We start from the raw sequence: 22,135 nt of genomic DNA on the forward strand, positions 1-22,135 counted from the left end.
AGGCTCCTCAAGGTCCAGAGGCTCCAGAAGCTGGCTGAAATCACAGTGTGATTCCCATGAAAATCCAATAATCTAATTTGAATGGAAAGTAAATCCTCTCAGGTTTCACTCTTCAGGCTTCACATGCCCTTGAGGCTTCAGGGTGGGACACTTGGCTCAGGTTCACCTTAATTCTGGGAGTAAATGAATAATTAGAAAGAAACAAGCAAGTCCAAAATTAAGCCCAAGGATTTATGGATTCCCTGCAGTTTTTCAAAGCTGGGTGATGTCTCTGCAGTTGATGCCACCAGCTGCCCTGAGCTCCAAGCAGCCTTGAAAGTGCCTCCTAGTATCTCAAACAGGGAGACCAGGAGTGCTGACTGCAGCCTAATTTTTTCAAACATCTTTTCCTTTTACTGTTACATTGACTGCAGATGACAAATGCTCAAGTTAAACCAGCTTAGGCATAAGGGGAGTGTGTTTTGAGGGCAGTAGGGGAGCTCAGACTTCAAGGAGGTGACTAGGCAAGTGGCAGAAAGGTCAGACCTGCCAGTGCCCTGGGAACTGCCCCAGCCAGGGCTGGACGGCGCTCAGGACTCTTTCCTTCACTCTGTCTCCCTGTGTCTCAGTCCCTCTGAACTGCTGTAACCAACATACCTAACACATAGCAGATATTTATTTCTCACAATTAGTTCTACAGCCTGGGAGGTCCCAGGTTCTAGGTGATGGCAGATTCCATGTCTGGTGAGGTTCCAATTCCTGATTCTAAGAGGTTTCTCTTGCTGTGTCCCCACATAGAGAAGGGGCGAGGGAGCTCTCTGGGGTCCTTTTTTATAAAGGCACTGATTCCATTCATGAGGGTTCCACCCTCATGACCCAGTCACCTCATACAGGCCACACCACCTAACACCATCACATTTGGGGGGGTGAGGTTTCAGTATATAAATTTTGGAGACACAAACAGTTCATAGCACCCTGCGTGTCCACTTTCTTGGTCTCTCTTCCTGAAGACTAGTTTTATGCAGGCTGAAGTTTCACCTTTTGACATCTTCAGCTGCCTGAGAAAGGCTGCCATGATGTTCTGACTGAATACAAACTCCCAGAATACTAGCCCAGTCCTAGACTCATCAACCATGACCATGGGGCAAGGGAGCCAATTCCATGGGGGCCACATTGGATCAGAGGAGGGACAGTTCCCAAAAGGAGAGGGCCAATCAACCAGGAGATGAGTCCAGCAGCACACAACAGTTAACTCATATGTCCTGAGAATCAGGGGCCTGTAGAAGTGAGGGACCTGCTTCCCCTCTTCCTGGGGCTGAGATGCATCCACATTTTCCTAGTAAACACCATCACATTCTCCAGAGTAATGACTGGGACCACAACCACGTTGCAGTCTGCCCGTGTCAAATTTCTCATGCACGACAACTTGTGGATACTGCAGACGCCTCCAGAAGCCAAGCACAGCCCTGTGTCTCTGCTGTTACAGATGTCCCTGTGACAATTCACCTTCCTGGACCCTCCCCCTCTCCTTTCTCACTCCTTAACGTGCTTCTTAGTCCCCAGTGCTCCCAAGATCTCCTTTACCTGCCCAGGGGAAGAGCACAAACAGCTTTCTGGCTCACAAAGGCGCTGGCTGATCTCCTTTGGGGTAGGAACCATGTACCAGGCGTGAGTGAGCTCATTTCAGACATGAGCAACACAAGGGCAGCTGCCCCGCCAAGGCCAGCAGGCTCCCTGTCCAGTCCCAGGAGGACAGCCAGGCCCATCCGTGAAGGGGGGCATCTAGCCCCATCTCTCCCCATCACTGCCCTTCCTCCAGCCCCTTTTTGGCCTACCCCACTGGGATCCCTTATCTGCAGCTTGCTCCTCTGCATTCCTCCCTTAATTCTTAGGGCGGCCCTCACTGTGCCCCGCTCCCCGCAGCCCCTTCCTCTGACCGCTCTTGTCTCAGCCTCCCCCACCAGCTCCCTGACCCCAACACCCTGCCTAGGTCCCCCGCAGCCTCCACCCTGTGTCTCACTCACATCTCACCCCCCAACCCCACAAGCATAGCACCTCAAAGTCAGCCCCCACCTCCCTGCCCCTCAGCTTCCCTGGCGGCCTCCCCAGTCCAGCTCCCAGTCCCAGGCCGCCCCCTCCTTCTGCCCCTCCTCCCAGGGTCCTGGGCCCTCCCCTTCCACCTCCTCCACCCCCTGCTCAGCCCCTGGGACCTGCCCCCCACCCCCAGCCCCTCCCTGTCTGCAGTGTCAAGGCCCCTCTGCCTCAACTGGGCAGATGGCTCCTCCTGCTGGCAGGCTGCTCCCACCTTTCCTGTTGGCCTCACTTGTCTGCGAGTTTCCTTTTCAGATCCGTGGATTCAAGAAAAGTGAGTGGATTTAAAAAGGAAAGTTACAGTGCAGAGAGTTTATGGATGCTGCAGAAATGGGGTACTGCTAATGGTACCTAGATGACTGCAGTGTGGGAAATGCCGAGTGAGAGGAGTGGGTACACACTCAGATGGAGAACATCCAGGCGGCGCATACAGTGACATGGGTGACTGCAGTGTGGGAAATGCCGAGTGAGAGGAGTGGGTACACACTCAGATGGAGAACATCCAGGCGGTGCATACAGTGACATGGGTGACTGCAGTGTGGGAAATGCCGAGTGAGAGGAGTGGGTACACTCAGATGGAGAACATCCAGGGGACGCATACAGTGACATGGGTGACTGCAGTGTGGGAAATGCCGAGTGAGAGGAGTGGGTACACACTCAGATGGAGAACATTCAGGGGGCGCATACAGTGACATGGGTGACTGCAGGGTGGGAACTGCCGAGTGAGAGGAGTGGGTACACACTCAGGTGGAGAACATCCAGGGGGTGCATACAGTGACAATGATGTGTCATGTCATTTCAGTGTCGGCACACCTCCTCTCTGAATCAGGTAACCACACACGAAACGATTGACACACCCTGTTTCCATCCCCCACAGCCTCCGTGGCCTACGAGCCAGGACTCAGTGTCCCCTCAGAGCCTGGCCCCAAGTCCCGTCACGGAGCTTGCTTCCCTCTGTCTCCCAGACACTCACTCCCTTGGAAGCTGACATGTCCCCAGCATCTCCACAGTCATCAAAACCCAGCACCCAGCCAGAGTCCTGGAAAAGTCTGAGATGTCACAAGGAATCTGTGGGGTCCAGAGATTCAGCAATCTTTCCCTCTCCTTCGTGAAAGTCAGTGAGAGGTGGGAAGAGGCAGGGATGGAGGGTGGTCTGGGGCTGGTGATATCCACTCATTCATGTCTTCCTTCAAAAAGTGCATTTAGAACCCTGACTATGTGCCACGCACTGGTCCAAGCACAGAGGAAGAGATGGTGAACACTGACAAGTTATTCAAACTGCTGAGGCTTACAGTCCTGTGGGGAAGACACTCAGTGGATAAACAATGAGTACAACATCACGCAAGACAGCAAGACAGAGTGAGGGGGCGGGTAGGGAAGGCCTGTCTGAAGAGGTGAAGTTTAAGCAGAAGTGAGGAAAGAAGTCATACGGATATCTGGAGTGAGTGGACCCCAGACACAAGGACTGGCAGGTGCAAAGGACCTGTGGAAGGAACATGCTTGGTACATTCAAGGCAAGGCAGGGAGGTTGTGTGGCTGGACCAGAGAGACTGAACAGAACAGCGGAGGACAGACAGTCAGATAGGAAGGTGGGGGCCATAGTGCATGGGGTCTTGTGGGCTCTGGTGAGGACTGGACTTTGGTTGGGGTAAGAAGCTATAAGAGGGTTTTAAGTGGAGGAGCGATGTGGTCGACTTGCACTGTAAAATGATCATGCTGTATCGAAAGTGGTTGGGGCCACTGACTGGGCCTTGAGCTGTAGTCTCCACATGGACAGACAGCAACGTTTGCAGCTGCATCTTTAAAAAATAACCCACTAGCATGGTAACATCTATGTCTACAGAGGACCACCTTCCACAGTGTGGAGGAGTGCCTCCTCTACCCCGAGCCCCCAGCCCTCCAGCCTGTTCCCACCGCCAAAGCCATCTCTGCCCCAACAAGTGACAAGGCAGACCACGTGGAGGATATTTTATTGCTTTAATATATCTGGTATATAAATCGAAAATACTAATTATGGTTTCCAATATAGCAATGGTTTCAGTAAACATTTTGTCTATACATTTAAGAGGCTCAAGAGTAAACACTTTCTCCTTATGGGAAATTAAGGCATCATAATTTTCTACCTCCTTTCCACCCCTAACACAGATCTCACACCAGAAGTGTGGACTTCTTTTATGTACAGAGTACTGTATACACACATACACACACACACACACACACACACACACACACACACACAGACGCAAGCTACCCTTGGGCAGTGGCCCAAGCACCCAGCACCACTTCCACGCAGGCAGCTCCAGTATGCTGAGCCTGGGGCAGTAGTCACAACAAAACAGAACAGGGGTCATGGCACAGAGCTCAAGGACATAAGAAACAACCAAAATGTCTTATTTTGAGGAGATTCTCCCCAAGCCCATGACTAGAGCAAGACAACAGGCAAGGCCAGAGGGGGCAGCTTGGGCTGGTTTGAACAGGTGTGTGCATGCATGTGCGCTCAGTCATGTCTGATTCTGTGTGACCCCATGGACTGTAGCCCACCAGGCTCCTCTGTCCATCAGATTCCCCAGGCAAGAATACTGGAGTGAGTTGCCATTTTCTACTCCAGGGGATCTTCCTGACCGAGGGATCGAACCTGTGTCTCTTGCATCTCCTGCATTGGCAGGCAGATTCTTTACCACTGGCAACACCTGAGGGCCCCTGGTTGGAAGGAGTCCCTTTAAATTCAGGATATCTGAGAAAGGATTCTTGATGGAAGAGGGGTGGGGAGAAGGGCTGGGGCTGCAAACACTGTCCCCACCAGAGGTGGACGCGCTTACCTAACCCAGCAGACCCAAGTCCCATTCACGGGCCACCTCTCCTTTTGCCCCTTCCCCTCATCTCTCAGGAGATTTTTGCAGTTCTCACAGGGGAAGGACCCAGGTGAGTCTGCAGTGAAGGTCACAGGCAGTGGGCTGACCCCTGCCTCAGGAGAACACGAGCCCCTGAGTGGCGTCTGGAGAAAGGCAGCAGAGGTGACAGTGAGCACAGAAGGCCCTGGGCCAGGACATCTCCTGCAGAAAAGAACCTTTCTGTTCCCAAATCAGGCTACCAGACTCCCCAGATTCATAAGCACCATCACATCCCAAGGAGGGCAATGCCCTGAACTGGCTTTTTCTTCTCGGCCACATTAATGCTTTTGTCAAGTTTACTGATGTTTGGTGTGATCAGCTCTGAGGAGAGAGGGTTTGCAGACAGATGCCAACATGAGCCGGAAGAACCTGGTCCCGGCGTCCTGGGGGGTGTATTCTGAGAATGTTTTCTCTCTCAAAGAACGTCAGTGGTCAGTCTGGGGCCCAAGAATGACCCTCGTCCAGAGCAGCTGCTGCTCCTGAGAATTGGACTCCTAAGGGTCTTCAGACACTAGAAAAATTAATCTGAATAAGCTTTCTTTCGGGATAATGTGCAGGTTTTGTCCCAAGGGATGGGCTGGAACAGGAAGGTGAGGCAGCAGCCACGACTGACTCTAGGATTCTCTCTGCCTCCCCAGCTCCCAGAACCTGCAGGGGGAAGGCAGGGCCCCCACCTGTGTGGTGGAAAGTGCATCTCCCCCACGGAGACGGGGCAAGCTCTGGAGTGGCTTCCAGGAGGCAGATCTGGGAAAGGGCGGAGGAGCGACTTGGGGGACTCGGACCATCCCCACCTCTTCAGCCAGCCCAGCTCTGCCTGCCAGCCCCACAGCCTTCACCCGAGCAGCTTCTGGGGGAACTAGGAGGAACATCTGTGTCTTGGAGGACAGAGCCTCTGCCTCCTGGAAGCCACTCCAGGACTTGCCCTGTCTCTGTATGGGAGATGCACTTTCCAGCACACAGGTGGGGGCCCTGCCTTCCCCCTGCAAGTTCTGGGAGCTGGGGAGGCAGAGAGAAGCCTGGAGTCAGTCCTGGCTGCTACCTCACCTTCCTGCTCCAGCCCATCTCTAGGGAGATGTTCTCCAGAGGAAGGGTGAGCCCAGCCCACTGTCTGTCTCTTCACTGCAAACTCACCTGGATTATTCCCGCTGAGAACTGCAAAGGTCTCCTGAGAGATGAAAGGAAAGGAGAGGTAGTCATTGAATGGCCCTTGAATGGCCCTTGGGTCTGCTGGGTTAGGTAAGTGTGTCCACCTCTGGTGGCCACAGTGTTTGCAGCCCCAAACCCTCTCCTCATCCCTCTTCCAGCAACAATCCTTTCTCAGACTTCCTGAATATAAAGGGACTCCTTTCAACCAGCCCAAGCTCACCTCTCCTGCCTTGCCTGCATCTGGCTCTACTCATGGGCTTGGGAAGAATCGCCTCAAAATAAGACGTTTTTGCCAGTTCTCCTGTGCCGTGAGCTCTGTAATCAAGACCCCTATGCTGTGTGTTGTGCCCACTGCCTTGGCCTCAGCACATTGGCGTTGCCTGCGTGGCAGCGGTGCTTGGGCCGGGGCCGGGTGAGCCAGGGGTGCCTGCGTCTGTGTGCACACATGCTCTGCCTGAGAGAAGTCAGACTTCTGGCAGGAGGACCGAGTCAGGGGTGGGAGGGAAGTGGGGAGTGATGGTTTTTACTTTTTGATGAGGCTGAAGTGTTTACTCTTCAGTCCCTCAAAATACATAAATAAAATGTTTACTGAAACTATTGCTTTATTTTTAAAATATAATTAGTTATTATCTACTTGTTAATAACAGATGTTTCAAGGCAGTAATAGATTCTCCATGTGGTCTGCCCTGTCATTTGTTGGGCCAGAGATGGCTTTGGGCGTGGGAATGGGACGGAGGGGTGGGGGTCCATACCATGAGAGGTGGTCCTCTGCTGACATAGATGTTGCTATTGAGTGGGTTATTTTTAAGATGAGGCTGGAGAGGTTCACTTCAGTTCAGTCGCTCAGTCCTGTCTGACTCTTTGCGACCCCATGGACTGCAGCATGCCAGGCCTCCCTGTCCATCACTAACTCCCAGAGTTTACTCAAACTCATGTCCATTGAGTCGATGATGCCATTGAGCCATCTCATCCTCTGTTGTCCCCTTCTCCTCCTGCCTTCAATCTTTCCCAGCATCAGGGTCTTTTCCAAGGAGTCAGCTCTTGGAATCAGGTGGCCAAGTATTGGAGTTTCAGCTTCAACATCAGTCCTTCCAATGAACATTCAGGACTGATTTCCTTCAGGATAGATTGGTTGGATCTCCTTGCAGTCCAAGGGACTCTCAAGAGTCTTCTCCAACACCACAGTTCAAAAGCATCAATTCTTCGCTGCTCAGCTTTCTTTATAGATCAGCTCTCACATCCATACTTGACTACTGGAAAAACCAAAGCCTTGACTAGATGGATCTTTGTTGGCAAAGTAATGTCTCTGCTTTTTAATATGCTGTCTAGGTTGGTCATAACTTTTCTTTCAAGGAATAAGCGTCTTTTTATTCCATGGGTGCAGTCACCATCTGTAGTGATTTTGGAGCCCAGAAAAATAAAGTCTGCCACTATTTTGACTGTTTCTCTATCTATTTGCCATGAAGTGATGGGACCAGAAGCCATGATCTTTGTTTTCTGAATGTTGAGCTTTAAGCCAACTTTTTCACTCTCCTCTTTCACTTTCATCAAGAGGCTCTTTAGTTCTTCTTCACTTTCTGCCATCAGGGTGGTGTCATCTACCTATCTGAGGTTGTTGATATTTCTCCCGGCAATCTTGATTTCAGCTTGTACTTCATCAAGCCAGCATTTCTCATGATGTACTCTGCATATAAGTTAAATAAACAGGGTGACAATATACAGCCTAGACCTACTCCTTTTCCTATTTGGAACCAGTCTGTTGTTCTATATCCAGTTCTAACTGTTGCTTCCTGACCTCCATACAGGTTTGTCAAGAGGCAGGTCAGGTGATCTGGTATTCCCATCTCTTTCAGAATTTTCCACAGTTTATTGTGATCCACAAAGTCAAAGGCTTTGGCATAGTCAATAAAGCAGAAATAAATATTTTTCTGGAACTCTCTTGCTTTTTTGATGATCCAGCAGATGTTGGCAGTTTGATCTCTGGTTCCTCTGCCTTTTCTAAAACCATCTTGAACATCTGGAAGTTCATGGTTCACATATTGTTGAAGCCTGGCTTGGAGAATTTTGAGCATTACTTTACTAGCATGTGAAATGAGTGCAATTGTGTGGTAGTTTGAGCATTCTTTGGCATTGCAGAGGTTACACCTGGCCTATTTGGGGACTGCAACTCAGTGCCCAACACGTGACTGGGACTGCTTTCCATATAACGTCCACACAAAGACGGTTTACCTGCGTGTGCCTGCTGCCAAGAGGGCCCACTGTGCTTTCTGGCTGTATGTCCAAGGTGGCTGGAATGTCTGTTCCACAAGCACAACAATCATGCAGCAGATCATCTGGGCTGGAATCCAGTTTTGTTTTCTGCAGTTCTGAATTGTTCCGCTTCCTGTCACTCTTCCCTTTGTAATGCATTTACCTTATGTGCGTTACAAAAATGGGCTGCAGTCATCACTTTCCTGGATATTTCTTGTCTAGTGAGCTGCACTGCATTTGGGACACTCTGGTACCCTATCTGTCAGCAACCCTTAGGCAGAGAAACAACATTAGGATTCCACTGGTTTTTTCTTTTTTTAGTTTTTAAGTCAGATTTCATTTTATTTCTTACTACCCATGGTAAAATAAACTCTTCTAAGATTTTTAAAAATAGTGTAAGTTGGTAGTCACCTGGAAACCATTTATTAACTAATTAAACACTAAATCCATGAAGAAAAAGTACCAAATGCACTCAAGGTCAAAATGAAACAATGACTTAACACTTGTATGCCTTGACAAACCAGCAGCTCCTGGTAAAATTCCTGATACTCAAGATAGATTGAAAAATAAATGTTCTGTTAATTTCAATGTTGCCTGTAAGCAGATCTCAACTGATCTTTAGATGATAAGGCTAAGATTATGCCTATTGGGCGGCGGGTGGGGGGAGCTGAAATAACCTGGGAATTGTAAGAGGTGGGAAGTAATCCAATTAACAGAAGCGTTGAAAATATGTGATCTTACAACAAAGTGAGTACCAATTTGAAAAATGTCCATGGGCACTTTCTTCTCCAAATAGAGAGCAGAGTGAATACAGGGAATTAGTTTTTAACAGTACTCCTAGGATCTAAGGCAACCATATGTCTGGGCCACTAAACTCTCCAAAGCCTGAATATTAACAAGTTCCTTGCATGGTAATTATTCTAATATTTTAAATTGAAAAACTAATGCAACAGTCAACAAATCAGCCTCTAGTTCTTCATACTCAATCCACAAAAAAAGCTACGTAATTGTGCCCTCTTTATTTAGGGTTTTTTTGCAGGGGGAGTGCCACAGCTTGCAGCACGTGGGATCTTAGTCCTTACTACAGATGAAACCCAAACCCGCTGCAATGAAAGCACTGAATCTTAACCACTGGACCACCAGAGAACTACCCTTTTTAAAAGATGCAAACCATTTTGCCCCCCTGTGCAAATGAAGCTTACCTGACTTCAACAGGCTGGGCCTGTCACAAGGCAGAAAACAGGTATTGAGAAAGGCGGGTGACACAGTCATTCGGTCTGGAGTGCCTCTTTTCAACTGCAGTGAGCTGGTGTCCTAACATTGAAGAATAACCAGTGAAACCACTGAACAAAGCCCATGCCAGTAGAGGAGAGGGGCCTTTAGACCTGATGAAGAGTTGTCCAGGCCGTTCTTTTATTCAGTTATTTTTAAAATATTTATTTGGACATGGTATCTTCGATCTTCATTGTAGCATGCAGGGACTTTTTTTTTTTTCCTCAGTAGACACATGTGGGATCTAGTTCCCTGACCAGGGATGGAACCTGGGTCCCATACATTGGGAATGTGGAGTCTTAAGACACTGGACCACCAAGTTCCTAAGCCAATCTTTTCTTATGTCTATTGTTCTTAAGGAAAAGATTCCTCTAAGGTGAGCCAAGCTCAGCGGCTCATTTTAACTTAGAGCAACTCTGCTGCTTCACGAGTTGTCAGCCATCTAACAGGGTTCGCCTAAGTCAGCTCTCATTCCAGCAGTGCTCTGCATCCCTGCTTGGGAAGCTCCGAGGGAAGCAGATGCAATTAATTAGGATACAGCCCATCAAAGCCAAGGCAAGTATTTTACCAGCTGTGTACAGAGACCTTCCCACAACCATGGCAACGGCCACCAAAGAAGTATTTTTACCACTGAGAGGTCCACAGTCATTGTCCTTTTTGACTCACTCCTCTCTTCAGCTCTCTGCCCTGACAGTCTCAGCCAGTCCACCATGTTTGTTCTCCCAGAGGCACAAGGATTTCTTTTGAGCTTATTTTTGTGGTTTAGCCAGCCAATCGGGAAATCGGGCCTGCTGGGATAGAAGGTAAAAATCAAATAAACAATTCTCTGAATGTCTAGGAAATGGCTGCTGGGCCTTCAACTTCAGGAGACAGCTTTGCTCTGCTATGCGGGGTCCTCCTTGTCCATCGCCACGTTGTCGCTGGTATTCTGCAGCTGCTGTGCCTTTGGCCCTGCGGGGAGGATGCTTGTGACGGTGCGGAGCAGAGCTTCGATCTGCTCCTCTGTCAGTCGTTCCTCACTCTACTCCACCATCAGCTGGATCTCAACAGCAGTCACAAGCCTGTAATTCAGCAGCTGAAGCTTTTCAGCTCTGGTCAACTAGTGGCTTTTCATTGCTGTGAGAAATTCTCTCACAATCTCAGGACTCTGGTGCCTGCATGGTGTTTTGGACATGTACTTTAATGTTTCATATGTGACAGTGTGTTTTCAATATGTATTTTAATGTTGCATATGTGATAGTATTCAAGTTCTGTTGCCCAGAACTGTGTTTATTCTTTCCGCTTTCTTTGGCATCCTTCACTTCCATACCATCTCTGCCTCTTTGCCTCGGGTCAGCAGCACACACAGAGCTTCAGGTCGCCCCACCACGGCTCCTGGCTTAGGATTCCACTTTAAATCACCTGGGAAGGGAGACAAGCCTGGGCTGTTCGAGAAACCTAATAGCCAGAGTATCTGCCAAATACTCTGTATCATTTCTGTCGATCCTTTGGGATCTTGCCTTTATTTATCAGGAATCTGTTATGCCCGATGTCCGAATCCCCGAGCGGGAAGAGAGAAGACTTCCAAGACAATGCAACTCGCAAAAAAGGGAAGTTTATTGCTGGCTCGAGTCAGGGCTTACTGCCGCAACCAACGCAGTGGTGCAGGGTCAGAAAGCGCTGAGCCCGAGCTGTTACCCAATTTATAAGGTGTGCATAAGCAGTTGGTAGCTGGCTTAAGCGGACTGGTTACATGTTTGCTAAGTAATCTTATTGGCTCAAACCTTCGAGGGCTTTTTTCAAACTTGGGCGTTCGCGGGCTTTTCAGCTTTCCCCTGATAGGTTCCCTTTTCCTTACTGGGCGCATATTGATTGGCTGGCTCCAGGTGGCCTGATAATCATGTTACCCTGGAAAACCAGGCCTACTCTTAATCTAGGCTGCCTGTCATGGCGCAGCCTCACAGAATCACATTTCCTTGAGGCACACCTAGAAGATCCATATCTTCTTGTGCTTTCATTCATTCCTTTCTTAGATGGGCTCCCTGCAGACCTCCACTCAAACATTAACTCTGTAAGATCACTGCTTTTCTTACTGCCTCCGACAATGGCTGGTAAGGGAAAGATAGTTTGCACCACGGAGCTATTTTTCTAGGTGGGGACATGAGGCCTGGAATTGCTACAACCACTTTTGGTACCATAAAGGAAGCTAGCCTGTGGATGAAGCCAACACAGGAGGGCAGAGTCAAAAAAACGCCAGAGAAATGGAACTGAATCCTGACGAAAACATTTCTGAGGCTTATAATCCTCTTTTTAGTTTCCTCAGCCAATGTTATCTTTATTGCTTCAGCTAGTTCGTTGGGGTCCTTTAATGGACCGGAACCTGGTGGTCCAGAGTCGACAATAAGAAAGTGAAAGAAGGGAAGAGACTAATATTCCCTGGGTTATGCAGCAGGCCTCTGCGCTCCAGGGAATCAGCCAGCAAGAAAGAGAGAGAGAGAGAGAAGGACACGGGGACCCAAGTCTCTGGTTGAGCAAGGGTGCTTTATTGAATTCTGTATGAGTATATATATCATATTACAAGGTAGCTTCTTCAGATAAAGATCAAAAGACCTGACTTTACAAGTTACCATGGAAACAAGGAGCAATAGAGGCCATAAGGCCAAAAGGCAATCCATATCAAAAGAGGGTTGTAAATAATCCCTTTCACCAAATGGAAAAGCTAATGAAGGAAATCCTATGCAAGCATCCCATCTCTATGATCTCAGTCCTGGGAGCTGCTTGCTTCTTCTCTTTCCCCTGACAGGGACTGATAAGGAACAGAGGGCTCATGAGAGATAGGAAACAGCACGCAGGAATCCTACTGTTAAACATTCCCTGACACTAGTTTAAGGAAGATTTTGTTCCTTTCACCTAAAGAGCCTTAACTGATTGAGAATGCCCTTCACAAGCCCCTGCTCCCTTCCCATCTCCTGCCTTTCACTTCTGAACGTCCCCATCTGCAGTTAGTGAGCTTAGTCCTCCAACAAGACTAAGTGCTGCTCCATCTGCCCTAAATACTGCCTCACATATTCAGACATACGAGCTCTGTGATTCAACTCAGATCCCACCTCCTCAGAGAGGCTTTTCCCAGTGATCTATGTTGTGCACTCCCTCCCCTTCCGAATCACAGTACCTGGTTATCTAGAGTTCTCATCACTGCCTGGAGTGTTCTTCCAGGTGTGGGCTTGTTGACAGTCTGTTTCTTGACTACAGGGACATTGCCTGGCTCATTCATTTTTCCTTCCCAAGTGTCTGGCATGGAGTAAATATTCAATAAACACTTGCTGAAGTAGCGAATGGGTTCTCGTGTCTATACACTATGCGTGAGGGTCCGGCCAGTGTGGAGGTGCCCAGGGCTGTGTCTGGATGGCAGCCATCTGCTCCGGGGCCTTGTCCTTGGGCCCCAGGCTCTCTTCATGGTCATGCAGCTGTGTCTTCCATGTCGTCTGGTTCTGCTTTCTCAAGAACCTGTTTCTTCTTTGCGAAGAGAACAAGAGAGGGTTCTGGCTGTCCAGTTGTGTGCTCAGAATTTGGAAGGTGGGGATAGAGATGAGGAAGATTTGACTTCATGAGAAATGAACAAGAGACTAAAGGCAGCCAGGTTTGCCTGGGTCTTGCACTGTCCTCCTCATTATGGTGTATTTGATCTGCAGAAAGCTGGAATCTTCCTCTGCTAGGCCTCAGAGGAGGGCAGGGGCACTCTGGGCTTCAGTTCAGTCAGTTCAGTCGCTCAGTCGTGTCCGACTCTTTGCGACCCCATGAATCGCAGCACGCCAGGCCTGCCTGTCCATCACCAACTCCTGGAGTTTACTCAAACTCATGCCCATCGAGTTGGTGATGCCATCCAGCCATCTCATTCTCTGTTTTCCCGTTCTCCTCCTGCCCCCAATCCCTCCCAGTACCAGGACTGATCAGAGCAGAAGGTTTCTGTATTTATCACAAATCTCATTACAGAAATGCAGCTGACTGTAGGTCTAAAAATAGCCCATACCCTTCCAACCCTGATCCACCCATAGGCTCAAGGAATGGTCCGTGCTCACTGGCCGGGGAGCCCTTCTTAGAAGAACTGCTTGTCCCACGGATGGTTCTGAGTCTTGGGTCCTGCAACAGAGAGAAGTCCACCTGGGTGGACAACCCCTCAAGGCAGCCCTTGGTAGCAATGCTCTGGACAAGGCAGCAGCTTCAGGATTCACAGTTTGCATGCTACCACCACACAAGTCAAGTCGACAGTTAAAAATAAAAGGAAAAAGCAGAAGGCTGGCTAAGCAGTCATGGAAGAGACTCTGTGTGGGAGAAGGGCACACAGCAGGCTTCAGATATACTGGCAGTTTATTGATTTGGACGGAGGTACAGAGTACTCATTCTAAAATGATTCTTTACATACATTTAAATGGCACTGACTTTCTGTATGCATGTAATATGTTAAAAGTTTTTTAATTAAAGGAAAAAAAAAAAACAACACCAAATGTGAAAGGCTAGAAGTGGACGATGGAGCAGAAATGAAACTGAAGAGCATAGAGGAGGAAGAGGTGAGCGAAGGCGGGAGGTGATGACTTGGACATGGTGATGTTGGCCTCAGTTTCTCTTCTTCTGTCTGGATCCTGGTTCTGCTTTTAGGTGCCAGAGCCCCACTAGCATGCCCAGGATTGAGATACCTTAAATACAGACAGACAGGATTAGTGGCCGACATAAGCACCATGCTTTCTTATATTGCTTGTATAACGCTGGTCCTTAAGGCAGGGACAGCTCCTGTGGGAGTTCCAGGGTCACTCAATACTTACTTGCCACCGTGAGGGGTGCTATGATGCCAATTGTGGGAGCCATGATCCCAAATACAAACAGCTCAAACACTATGTGCCCCATGGCAATGAAGAAGGTCAACAGCGTGATGTAGTAGAGCCTACAGGGGAACAGACAGAAATGGGACTGAAGGTATAGCTTATTCAGTGCAGAGGAAGTGGTCAGACTTGAAACACACAAATCAAAACCCAGGAAATAACTATGGCTAAAGAAAAAGGAGACTTGGTCCTGTGAAAGACCTGGTTGCTTGATCCCATCACCTTTAGTCATGTCTAGGGCAAAACTGAAGCTTTCAACGGCTAAATTGAGAGGAGAATGACCCAGCCATCCAGAGTGGTTTTGCAAGTCTTAGCAAGGTGGTGAAACCAGTGACAGTAAAGCAGAGTCTGGAGTATGGCAATCCTACATAGTGTAGATGATTTTGGATCAACCACACTTACACGTTCTACTTGCTCAAATTGTCTTGACTCTAATCCAAGCCCGCTTTGCACGTGTCTGGTCAGGGGCTGGTCAGCGCTCATCTGAAGGATGCCACCGAATGAAGGGCATGAACGAGGAATGGGTGGTAAGGGCATTTCTGGGGCTTTTGGATGCTTTTGCAACATGGGTGGCATCTTAAAATACTTTGCATCTTAACCTAGCAAATTGGTCAGAGGGAGGACACAGTGACAACCTCACAGGAAGAGAACTTGTTCCTCAGTTTTGACAAGGAGGTGGGGAAGACAGAAGTTATAGGATGATGGGCCAATTTGATTGCTGGTATCTTTTTTAAAAACTATTTCATAATTAATTCATTTAAAAAATCAAATTAATTTATTTAATCAAAAATTTTAAAATTATGAAATACTTCAAACATACAAAATATCATACATAATAGAATTTGTCTCTATACAACCAATATCCTATTACGTCAAATCTCAGTGTCTTGACATTCTTGCTTCAGATACATTTTTCCTAAGAAATAAAATATTACAAAATTCAGTTAAAGTTTCCTGTGGATCCTCTTTCCACCCTGATCCCATTCTACTGCCTCCCTTCTCCCCAGAGGAAATAATATCTTAAGGTTGATTTTTGTTATTCCTGTTCATATTTTTACACACTTAATAAACATGTATGTAAGGGTTGATTTTTTTTTTGAAGTGAAAGTATTTTTTTTTTTTTTTAGAGAAATACACGTTAAATGGGCAGAATGCAGACTGTCTCAGAAAGTAAGAGCAACTGGGAATTGATTTCAAATTTCTGGTTAGGGAGAGGATAGAATCAGAGAGCATATCAGAAGCACATAGACCAAAATCCCAGGCTTTAAAAATAAAGTTGGAAATAGAAATCAGCATTTCCAGCTGTCCTGTGTTGGGTGAAGGGGAAATGAATGGGTAAGAGACGTAAAGATAAGTCTCAGCTGTCTCAGCTCATCCCCAAAGCACAACAAACAAAAGATACAACCCTTCTACTTGTCAGTAACTCTTCATCATGGTAAAGGTTGTTAAAATGATTGAAGTGAAGTGAAGCCACTCAGTCGTGTCTGACTCTTTGTGACCCCATGGACTGTAGCCCAATAGGCTCCTCCGTCCATGGGGTTTTCGAGGAAAGAGTACTGGAGTGGGTTGCCATTTCCTTCTCCAGAGGATCTTCCCAACACAGGGATCAAACCCGGGTCTCCTGCATTGTAGGCAGATGCCCTACCATCTGAGCCACAGGGAAGTCCCTAAAATGATTATGCAGTCCTTACTCCCTCCCAGTCACCCTGAGAGGGTGCAGGAGTCTCATTTTCTACATGAAGGGACTGAGATGCAGAGAAGGTCTATAATAAACTTGCTGCTTCAAAGCTATTACCGCTATTACCAATAGAAATGAGACCAGAGCCCATTTTCCAGTTTTCATTCTTGGGCCTCAGAGTGTTTCCACTAAACCATGTTGCTTCCAAAAATACATGTCAATCTAGAACAAGTAGTCCATAGTTTCAGGTTCAAAAATATGAAAAAATAAAGTTGAACAGATCACAGTACTAATAGCTCTCAAATCCCACTTGTCCTAGTCTTCCTCAGTTTAAATGAATTGAGTCTCTAATACACAGATCTACAGAATCAGCAAAAAAAATCACTGCTTTCCAGGGCTACTAGAAGGAGACTTAATCAATGTCATGTGGAAGCATCTGGTACAATAAGAGGGGCTCAATAAATATCACCATCTCCTCTCTTGTCCAGATGTTGAGAGTCTGGCTAACACAAAATAATTTTAGTATGAAGCTCTTTTGGTGGCCTCATTTGGGGACCTGAGCAGTTTCCACCTTGATTGAGGTGATAATTGGTGCTGGAAAGAAAGCTTGAGCCCCTTCTAGTGGCCAGTTTGGATTACAACAGTATGTAGTCTGTATGAGGACTTCCCAGGTGGCAAAGAGGTAAAGAACTTGCCTGCCAATGCTGGAACTCAAGAGATGCAGGTTTGATCCATCCCTGAGTCAGGAAGATCCCCTGGAGTAGGAAATGGCAAACTGTTCCAGTATTCTTGCCTGGAAAATACCATGGACAGAGGAGCCTGGTGGCTACAGTTCATGGGGTCGCAAAGAGTTGGACTTGAGTGTGCACCCACACATGCACGCCGTCTGTGTGAGTCCTCTGAAGAGGCAGAATACAGAGGAGTGCTCAGTTCTCTGTGACCCTCACCTCATGACTCTGTGTAAACATACAGCTGTTTACTGGTGGGCTCATGATGTCATGGATTGTGATTTTTTTTCATCCCTGCCTCTCAAGGAGGAATGTGAGAATAAGGTATGTCATGGCCTCTCTAAAAAGAGCAAGCACACTACCTCTTTAGTAGAAGAAAGGCTGATTCATTAGTAAAGAAGTAGAGGGATATGATGCAGGCCACTGGATCACAACATAACCAGTTTGCTTGTGTCCGTTTCAAAGATTTTTTAAGATTTAAAGACCTTCAGGACTGGAAGGAATGGTACCTAGTAATCTTTTATCTTCACATCCTAGGTTACTGTATCAAATCATAGGCCATATGATGGAATCATAGTGCATCATAATAGTGCTTCTTGACTCTGGGCACTTATTAGAATCAACTGAAGAAATTTTATCGAATTACCCAGACCAGGATACCAGATCAGTTAAATCATACACTCTGGAGATGGGCCCAGGAACCCCTGGTATTTTCTAAAGCCTTGCTTCGTTGATTTTAATCATAAACAAGTCTCCAAGGGAGGAACACAATGGCTCTGCTTAGCACCCATTGCCAACACAGGGAGATGCTGTTCCCTCCCTTACATACGTTTTGTTGTGAATGTCGATGGCACAGAGGCCGCAAACCACTGATGAGAGCAGCATCCAGATTCCGAAGGCCCGAGCTTGGAGGCCATTCACTGTGCAGCAGAAACAAGCAGGAGTGTTGAGAAGGGCGGGTCAGGGTTCCCTCCAAACTCCTCCAACTTCACTGGAGGAGTCAGAGAGGTGAGCCTGAGATCCCCTTGGCTGGGCAAAGTACAGTCTCTGAGGCTGCACGTGGGAACTAGAAGGAATGGAAAGAATTCCAGAAGGAGAACTGGTTCACCTTTTCAAATGCCTACAGTTGAATGGGCAAGTTACAAGAGTAGAAACACAATGAGTAGCCCACTTCAGCAGTACCTCCTGGGTTAGTGGTTTATGGCTCTGCCTGGAAGCTGCTCTGGTATTGGTGAAGCCCAGTGAGTCTGAATCAGGGTATGTGTGGGGCAACACGGTGGAGAGAGGTCTGTCAATACAAGATGCCTAGGAGGACAGCACACTTTCAGTGAGGCTGATGCAGGAGAGAACACAGAAATACTAAGCTCTGTCTAGAGAGCCACACCTGGTCTATAAGAGACCCAGGTCCCTGGATCTCCTGAATTCAGATCTATATTATGTGAATGAAGTCCTCACTAGGCTGGTCTCCTGTGCATGTGGGAAGGGAACAAAGTACTGGTGTTAGCCAGGGCCACTCTGCTCTTGCTAGCTTCATTCTGGCACTGCTGTGTTAAATTTCTTGTCCAGAGAGCTTAAATCAGAGTCCATCATAACAGTGCTTCTTGACCCTGGGCATTTATTAGAATCAACTGTAGAAGTTATAAAATTACCAAGACCTGGATACAAGATCAGTTAAATCATATAGTCTGGAGGTGGGCCCAGGAACCCCTGTTTTTTTCTAAAGCCTTGCCTTGTTGATTTTAATGTACTGATATTGATCTATGGTGTAAAGCAAAGATACCTTCTTTGCTAGTCTGGTGAACAAGAGACATTTTAAGGGGCAAGACTCACAACCAAAATACCTTTCAGGATTTTCCTTTAAGATTTTTCAGCCTTTGGAAAACCAGAGAGCAACACCAAATTCGCAACCCCACAGATCTTTAGATGGTAATCATTTTGAGAAAAAAAATCCCATATCCCAAACTAATATCTAGTGGTTAATCCTGGAGAGCTATATTCTTTTTTTTTTTCCTTTTCACATTTTTTATTAAGCATTTTGATAGCTTTTCTGATGAAAAGACAGGAAATTTCTCTTTTCTCTTTCTAAATATGTCTCTCTGAGTGAGAAATAAAAGTGGAGTATCTCAGTAATCCTAACCAGAGTAGACATCAGGTAAAATTCTTCCACTGGATGCTCCAGGGTCCTGCTATCACCAGCAAAGTACCAGGAGGTCATTAGGGACCTATTTCCGGGCTCTATGTGCATACAGGCCTGCGCAGGCTCACACACACAGTTCTGCTCACCTAGATGCCCTTCGGCAAATCACATAACCCCTGGGCTTTTCTGTCTCAATTTTAAATTCAAAGGGCTAGGCCAGATGACCTCTAAAAGCCTGTGAATCTATACAGAGTTCCTGGACCACCGGAGGACAGAACTGGAGGGTGAAAACTTCAATTGTTCCACCAAGTTTTCCAGGTTCTCTAAGCCTATTGTACTTGAGCTTTGTTCAAAGTGAGCCTTAGCCTGCTTACTTTCATTTTTATACCCAGATGTTGCAGAAATGTCAGCTAGGTCAGAGCCTGAATCTGGGTTACCTATAAATGTGACATACAATTGTCACTACTATGAAAGGGTGCTGCAGCTCAAGCCACCCCACATATCAGGGCAAGGAAGCACACGCTGAGATGTGCAACCACTCTCTACAGAGAGACGTAGGACACTGGGGGAAGGCATCAGGGGCCTGCGGAAGTTCTCTTTTCGAAACCAACCTGGAGGGATTTTGGATATCTTTTCAGGGTCTGTGTCATGGTTTGAGAAGACCTTGGCTTAGTAATTCTCCATATGCAATGTAGGGTATAAACGATATGCACCATGACCTGATTTCTGAAAGAAGCTAACAGGAAAACCTTCTTCATGGTTTCCTATCAGGCAGCAGAGTCATCAAGGAACTCTGTTTCCTCAAGTGTCCTTGTAATGGTATTTGTACAGACCAGCTGCCGAGGGCAGTGTAAAATGTAGGGAAAGGTATCCAGAGAAGCTTGCAGGCAAAAAGACCAACTGTTATCCACCACGTCTGTTACTCTAGTAGCTGAGGCTCCATAGCTTAGGCAGCATCAGAATCACCCTGGAAGTTTCTAAAAAGAACTTCCTGTGACCCATCCAGGGGGTGAAAGATTCACTAATTAGGTCTGGAGAGGGAAATGGCCGTCTGCGTTTTGTTTGGTTTTAGTTTTTCACAGCTATTGTGATGTACAGCCAGGTCTGGGACCACCACTTAGGCCACTCCCACAAAGGATGCAGATTTTTTGCTTTCTTACCCAGGTCTGGCTTGCTGATATAGATCTTTTCATAGAGAAAGGTGTGGTCTCGGAAGCCCTGCAGCGAGCAACACACAGCTATGACCGACGTCATCACCAGCCAGCTTCGTAACACGTTCAGGAATCGGCTCATGGCTCCCCTCCAACCTGAGAGGGCTTTTTGCCTTGGAAACAAAAGCAAAGGGCAGGAGACAACAGATGGTTAATGTGCTTCAACCATAAGCTCTGCAGTTAACCTGTGTCCCACTCATGAGGGCTGTACTAATCTTACTTGGTCAGTCATTTCATAAACTCTTCTCCCAAGTACCTGAGGCTCATCTACCCCCATGCACCTTTCATAGGGTTGGCACACTGCCTTTGAATATCTACCTTAAATCAAAGTGTGCTGACCAGAGTAAAAAGGCTAAATAATGCAGTGGGTGGAAATGACAAACCCAGTGGGAAAAATGGAAAGAAAGGAAACAGAGGAGAGGAAGGTGTCCAAACATCACTATAAAGAAACAAAATGGACTTTGGTGTAAGATTTACGGAAATTGGTCTCAATATTTCATCATACTAATAGTGGTGAGTCAAAAGTATACTCTGAAATAAGTAGCACCATGTTTATTTTTTTCTAAGGAATTTCCCCAAAATATTAGCCTAAATCAGAACTCTCTTCTCTTGGCTGAAATCAGTCCCCTGGGATCTTTACTTCTAACCTGGTGCTTCACATCATTCTTTGGTAATGCAAGTACCTCAAAGCTGATTATAAACTTCTAACAGAAACCTGCCTGGCTTCTGGTGACTGATCCTTCCAAGCACAGATAAGCCTTGTACGTCTGCATGGCATCTATGGTTTGAGGGCAATATTTACATGCTTTAAGTTTTCTCTTCGGACAGGGAGACCATGTTCCATAAATTAGGAAAACAATATAAAAGTTAAAAATAAAAAAATTGTGGTGACTTGAGAAATAGTGAGAAAACTAGAGAAGGAAACAGCTATTTTGATGTTGGGTTGTGGAAGAAATTAGTTATTGATTATTTGTATACACCATGTGCTGTGCCAAACACCTACCATATATTATCTCATTGAATCCTTAAACAAGGTCGGGAGACACTATTAATATTTCCACTTACAGATGAGGGCTGCAATAGAGATGTTAAGTGACATGCTTGAGGTTACACAGTCAATAGGTGAAAGAGCTGAGATACAAAGCATGGTCTGTTGGTCTCTAAGATGGTCTCACTGAGCATATTTTGATGAAGTTTCCATTTTTGAGAGAGGCAAGAAAACCATAGCCACCTGTCTTCAAGTGGCATAGGAAATACCATCAGGCTATGTACTTTTTATTTAAAAAACAGAACAAAATGTTAGATCAACCCTTGCTGAGCACTGATTCAAATTATCTTGGTTTAAATGAAAACCATGTAGATAAAAATCTAATCATGGAGTTGCTTCTTCCCATCTTTGTTATGTGACCCATGGTTTATCTACTGTCTGGTTAATTTCTTTGGCCTGAAGTGGCACTAAATTACCATGCTTCCTTTGTCACTTTGACAGTAGGCCTTTTGTTAGGGTCCTAAATTACTCAGCTGAAACAAATGATAAAGTCAGTAATGTCTCAAGACAGTGTGACACACCAAAAAACAAAGAAAGTTCCAGAGGTAGAAGGGTCAGTGGATGAACCTCTCAGTACAAATGGGTCACACAAGTGGACTCTGTCAAAGTCCAGAGAGAATGAAGCTCTAATGGAATCACAAGCAGCTACAGCATGGGCCAAGATACACACACTGGCCTCCCCTCACCATCCTCCTTGTTATCTCACCCTCCCTCAGTAGGAGACTTCAGCTCTCAGAGTCAGAAAAGCTGCATGGATGGCCTCCCTCTTTGACAGAACTTATGCCTGCTTCACAGACGCTCTCAGAAACTCCAGAAGATAGCTGATGAAGGCAGAGCCGGAGCATTCT

The 22,135-nt window shown here is 46.8% G+C and overlaps 1 protein-coding gene and 1 pseudogene across 3 annotated transcripts in view; both read right to left on the minus strand.

Annotated features, from left to right (window-relative positions):
* Window positions 1–10,512: 10,512 nt before the first annotated feature.
* LOC133066801 (DNA-directed RNA polymerase III subunit RPC9-like) lies at window positions 10,513–12,801 on the minus strand (annotated as a pseudogene).
* The window catches only part of LOC133065994 (ergosterol biosynthetic protein 28 homolog), a 33,274-nt gene continuing 23,134 nt past the window's right edge, over window positions 11,996–22,135 (minus strand). For all 3 annotated transcript variants that reach the window (XM_061156579.1, XM_061156580.1, XM_061156581.1), the window contains exons 2-5: window positions 20,189–20,352; window positions 17,721–17,811; window positions 14,429–14,547; window positions 11,996–14,302 (exon numbers count right to left, since the gene is read on the minus strand). In XM_061156579.1, the coding sequence (XP_061012562.1) occupies window positions 14,223–14,302; window positions 14,429–14,547; window positions 17,721–17,811; window positions 20,189–20,321 (423 nt within the window). In that variant the 5' untranslated portion in view covers window positions 20,322–20,352 and the 3' untranslated portion in view covers window positions 11,996–14,222. The remainder of the gene's footprint in view (window positions 14,303–14,428; window positions 14,548–17,720; window positions 17,812–20,188; window positions 20,353–22,135) is intronic.

The sequence above is a fragment of the Dama dama genome, chromosome 12 (genome assembly GCF_033118175.1).
Source record: "Dama dama isolate Ldn47 chromosome 12, ASM3311817v1, whole genome shotgun sequence".
Classification (NCBI taxonomy): domain Eukaryota; kingdom Metazoa; phylum Chordata; class Mammalia; order Artiodactyla; family Cervidae; genus Dama; species Dama dama.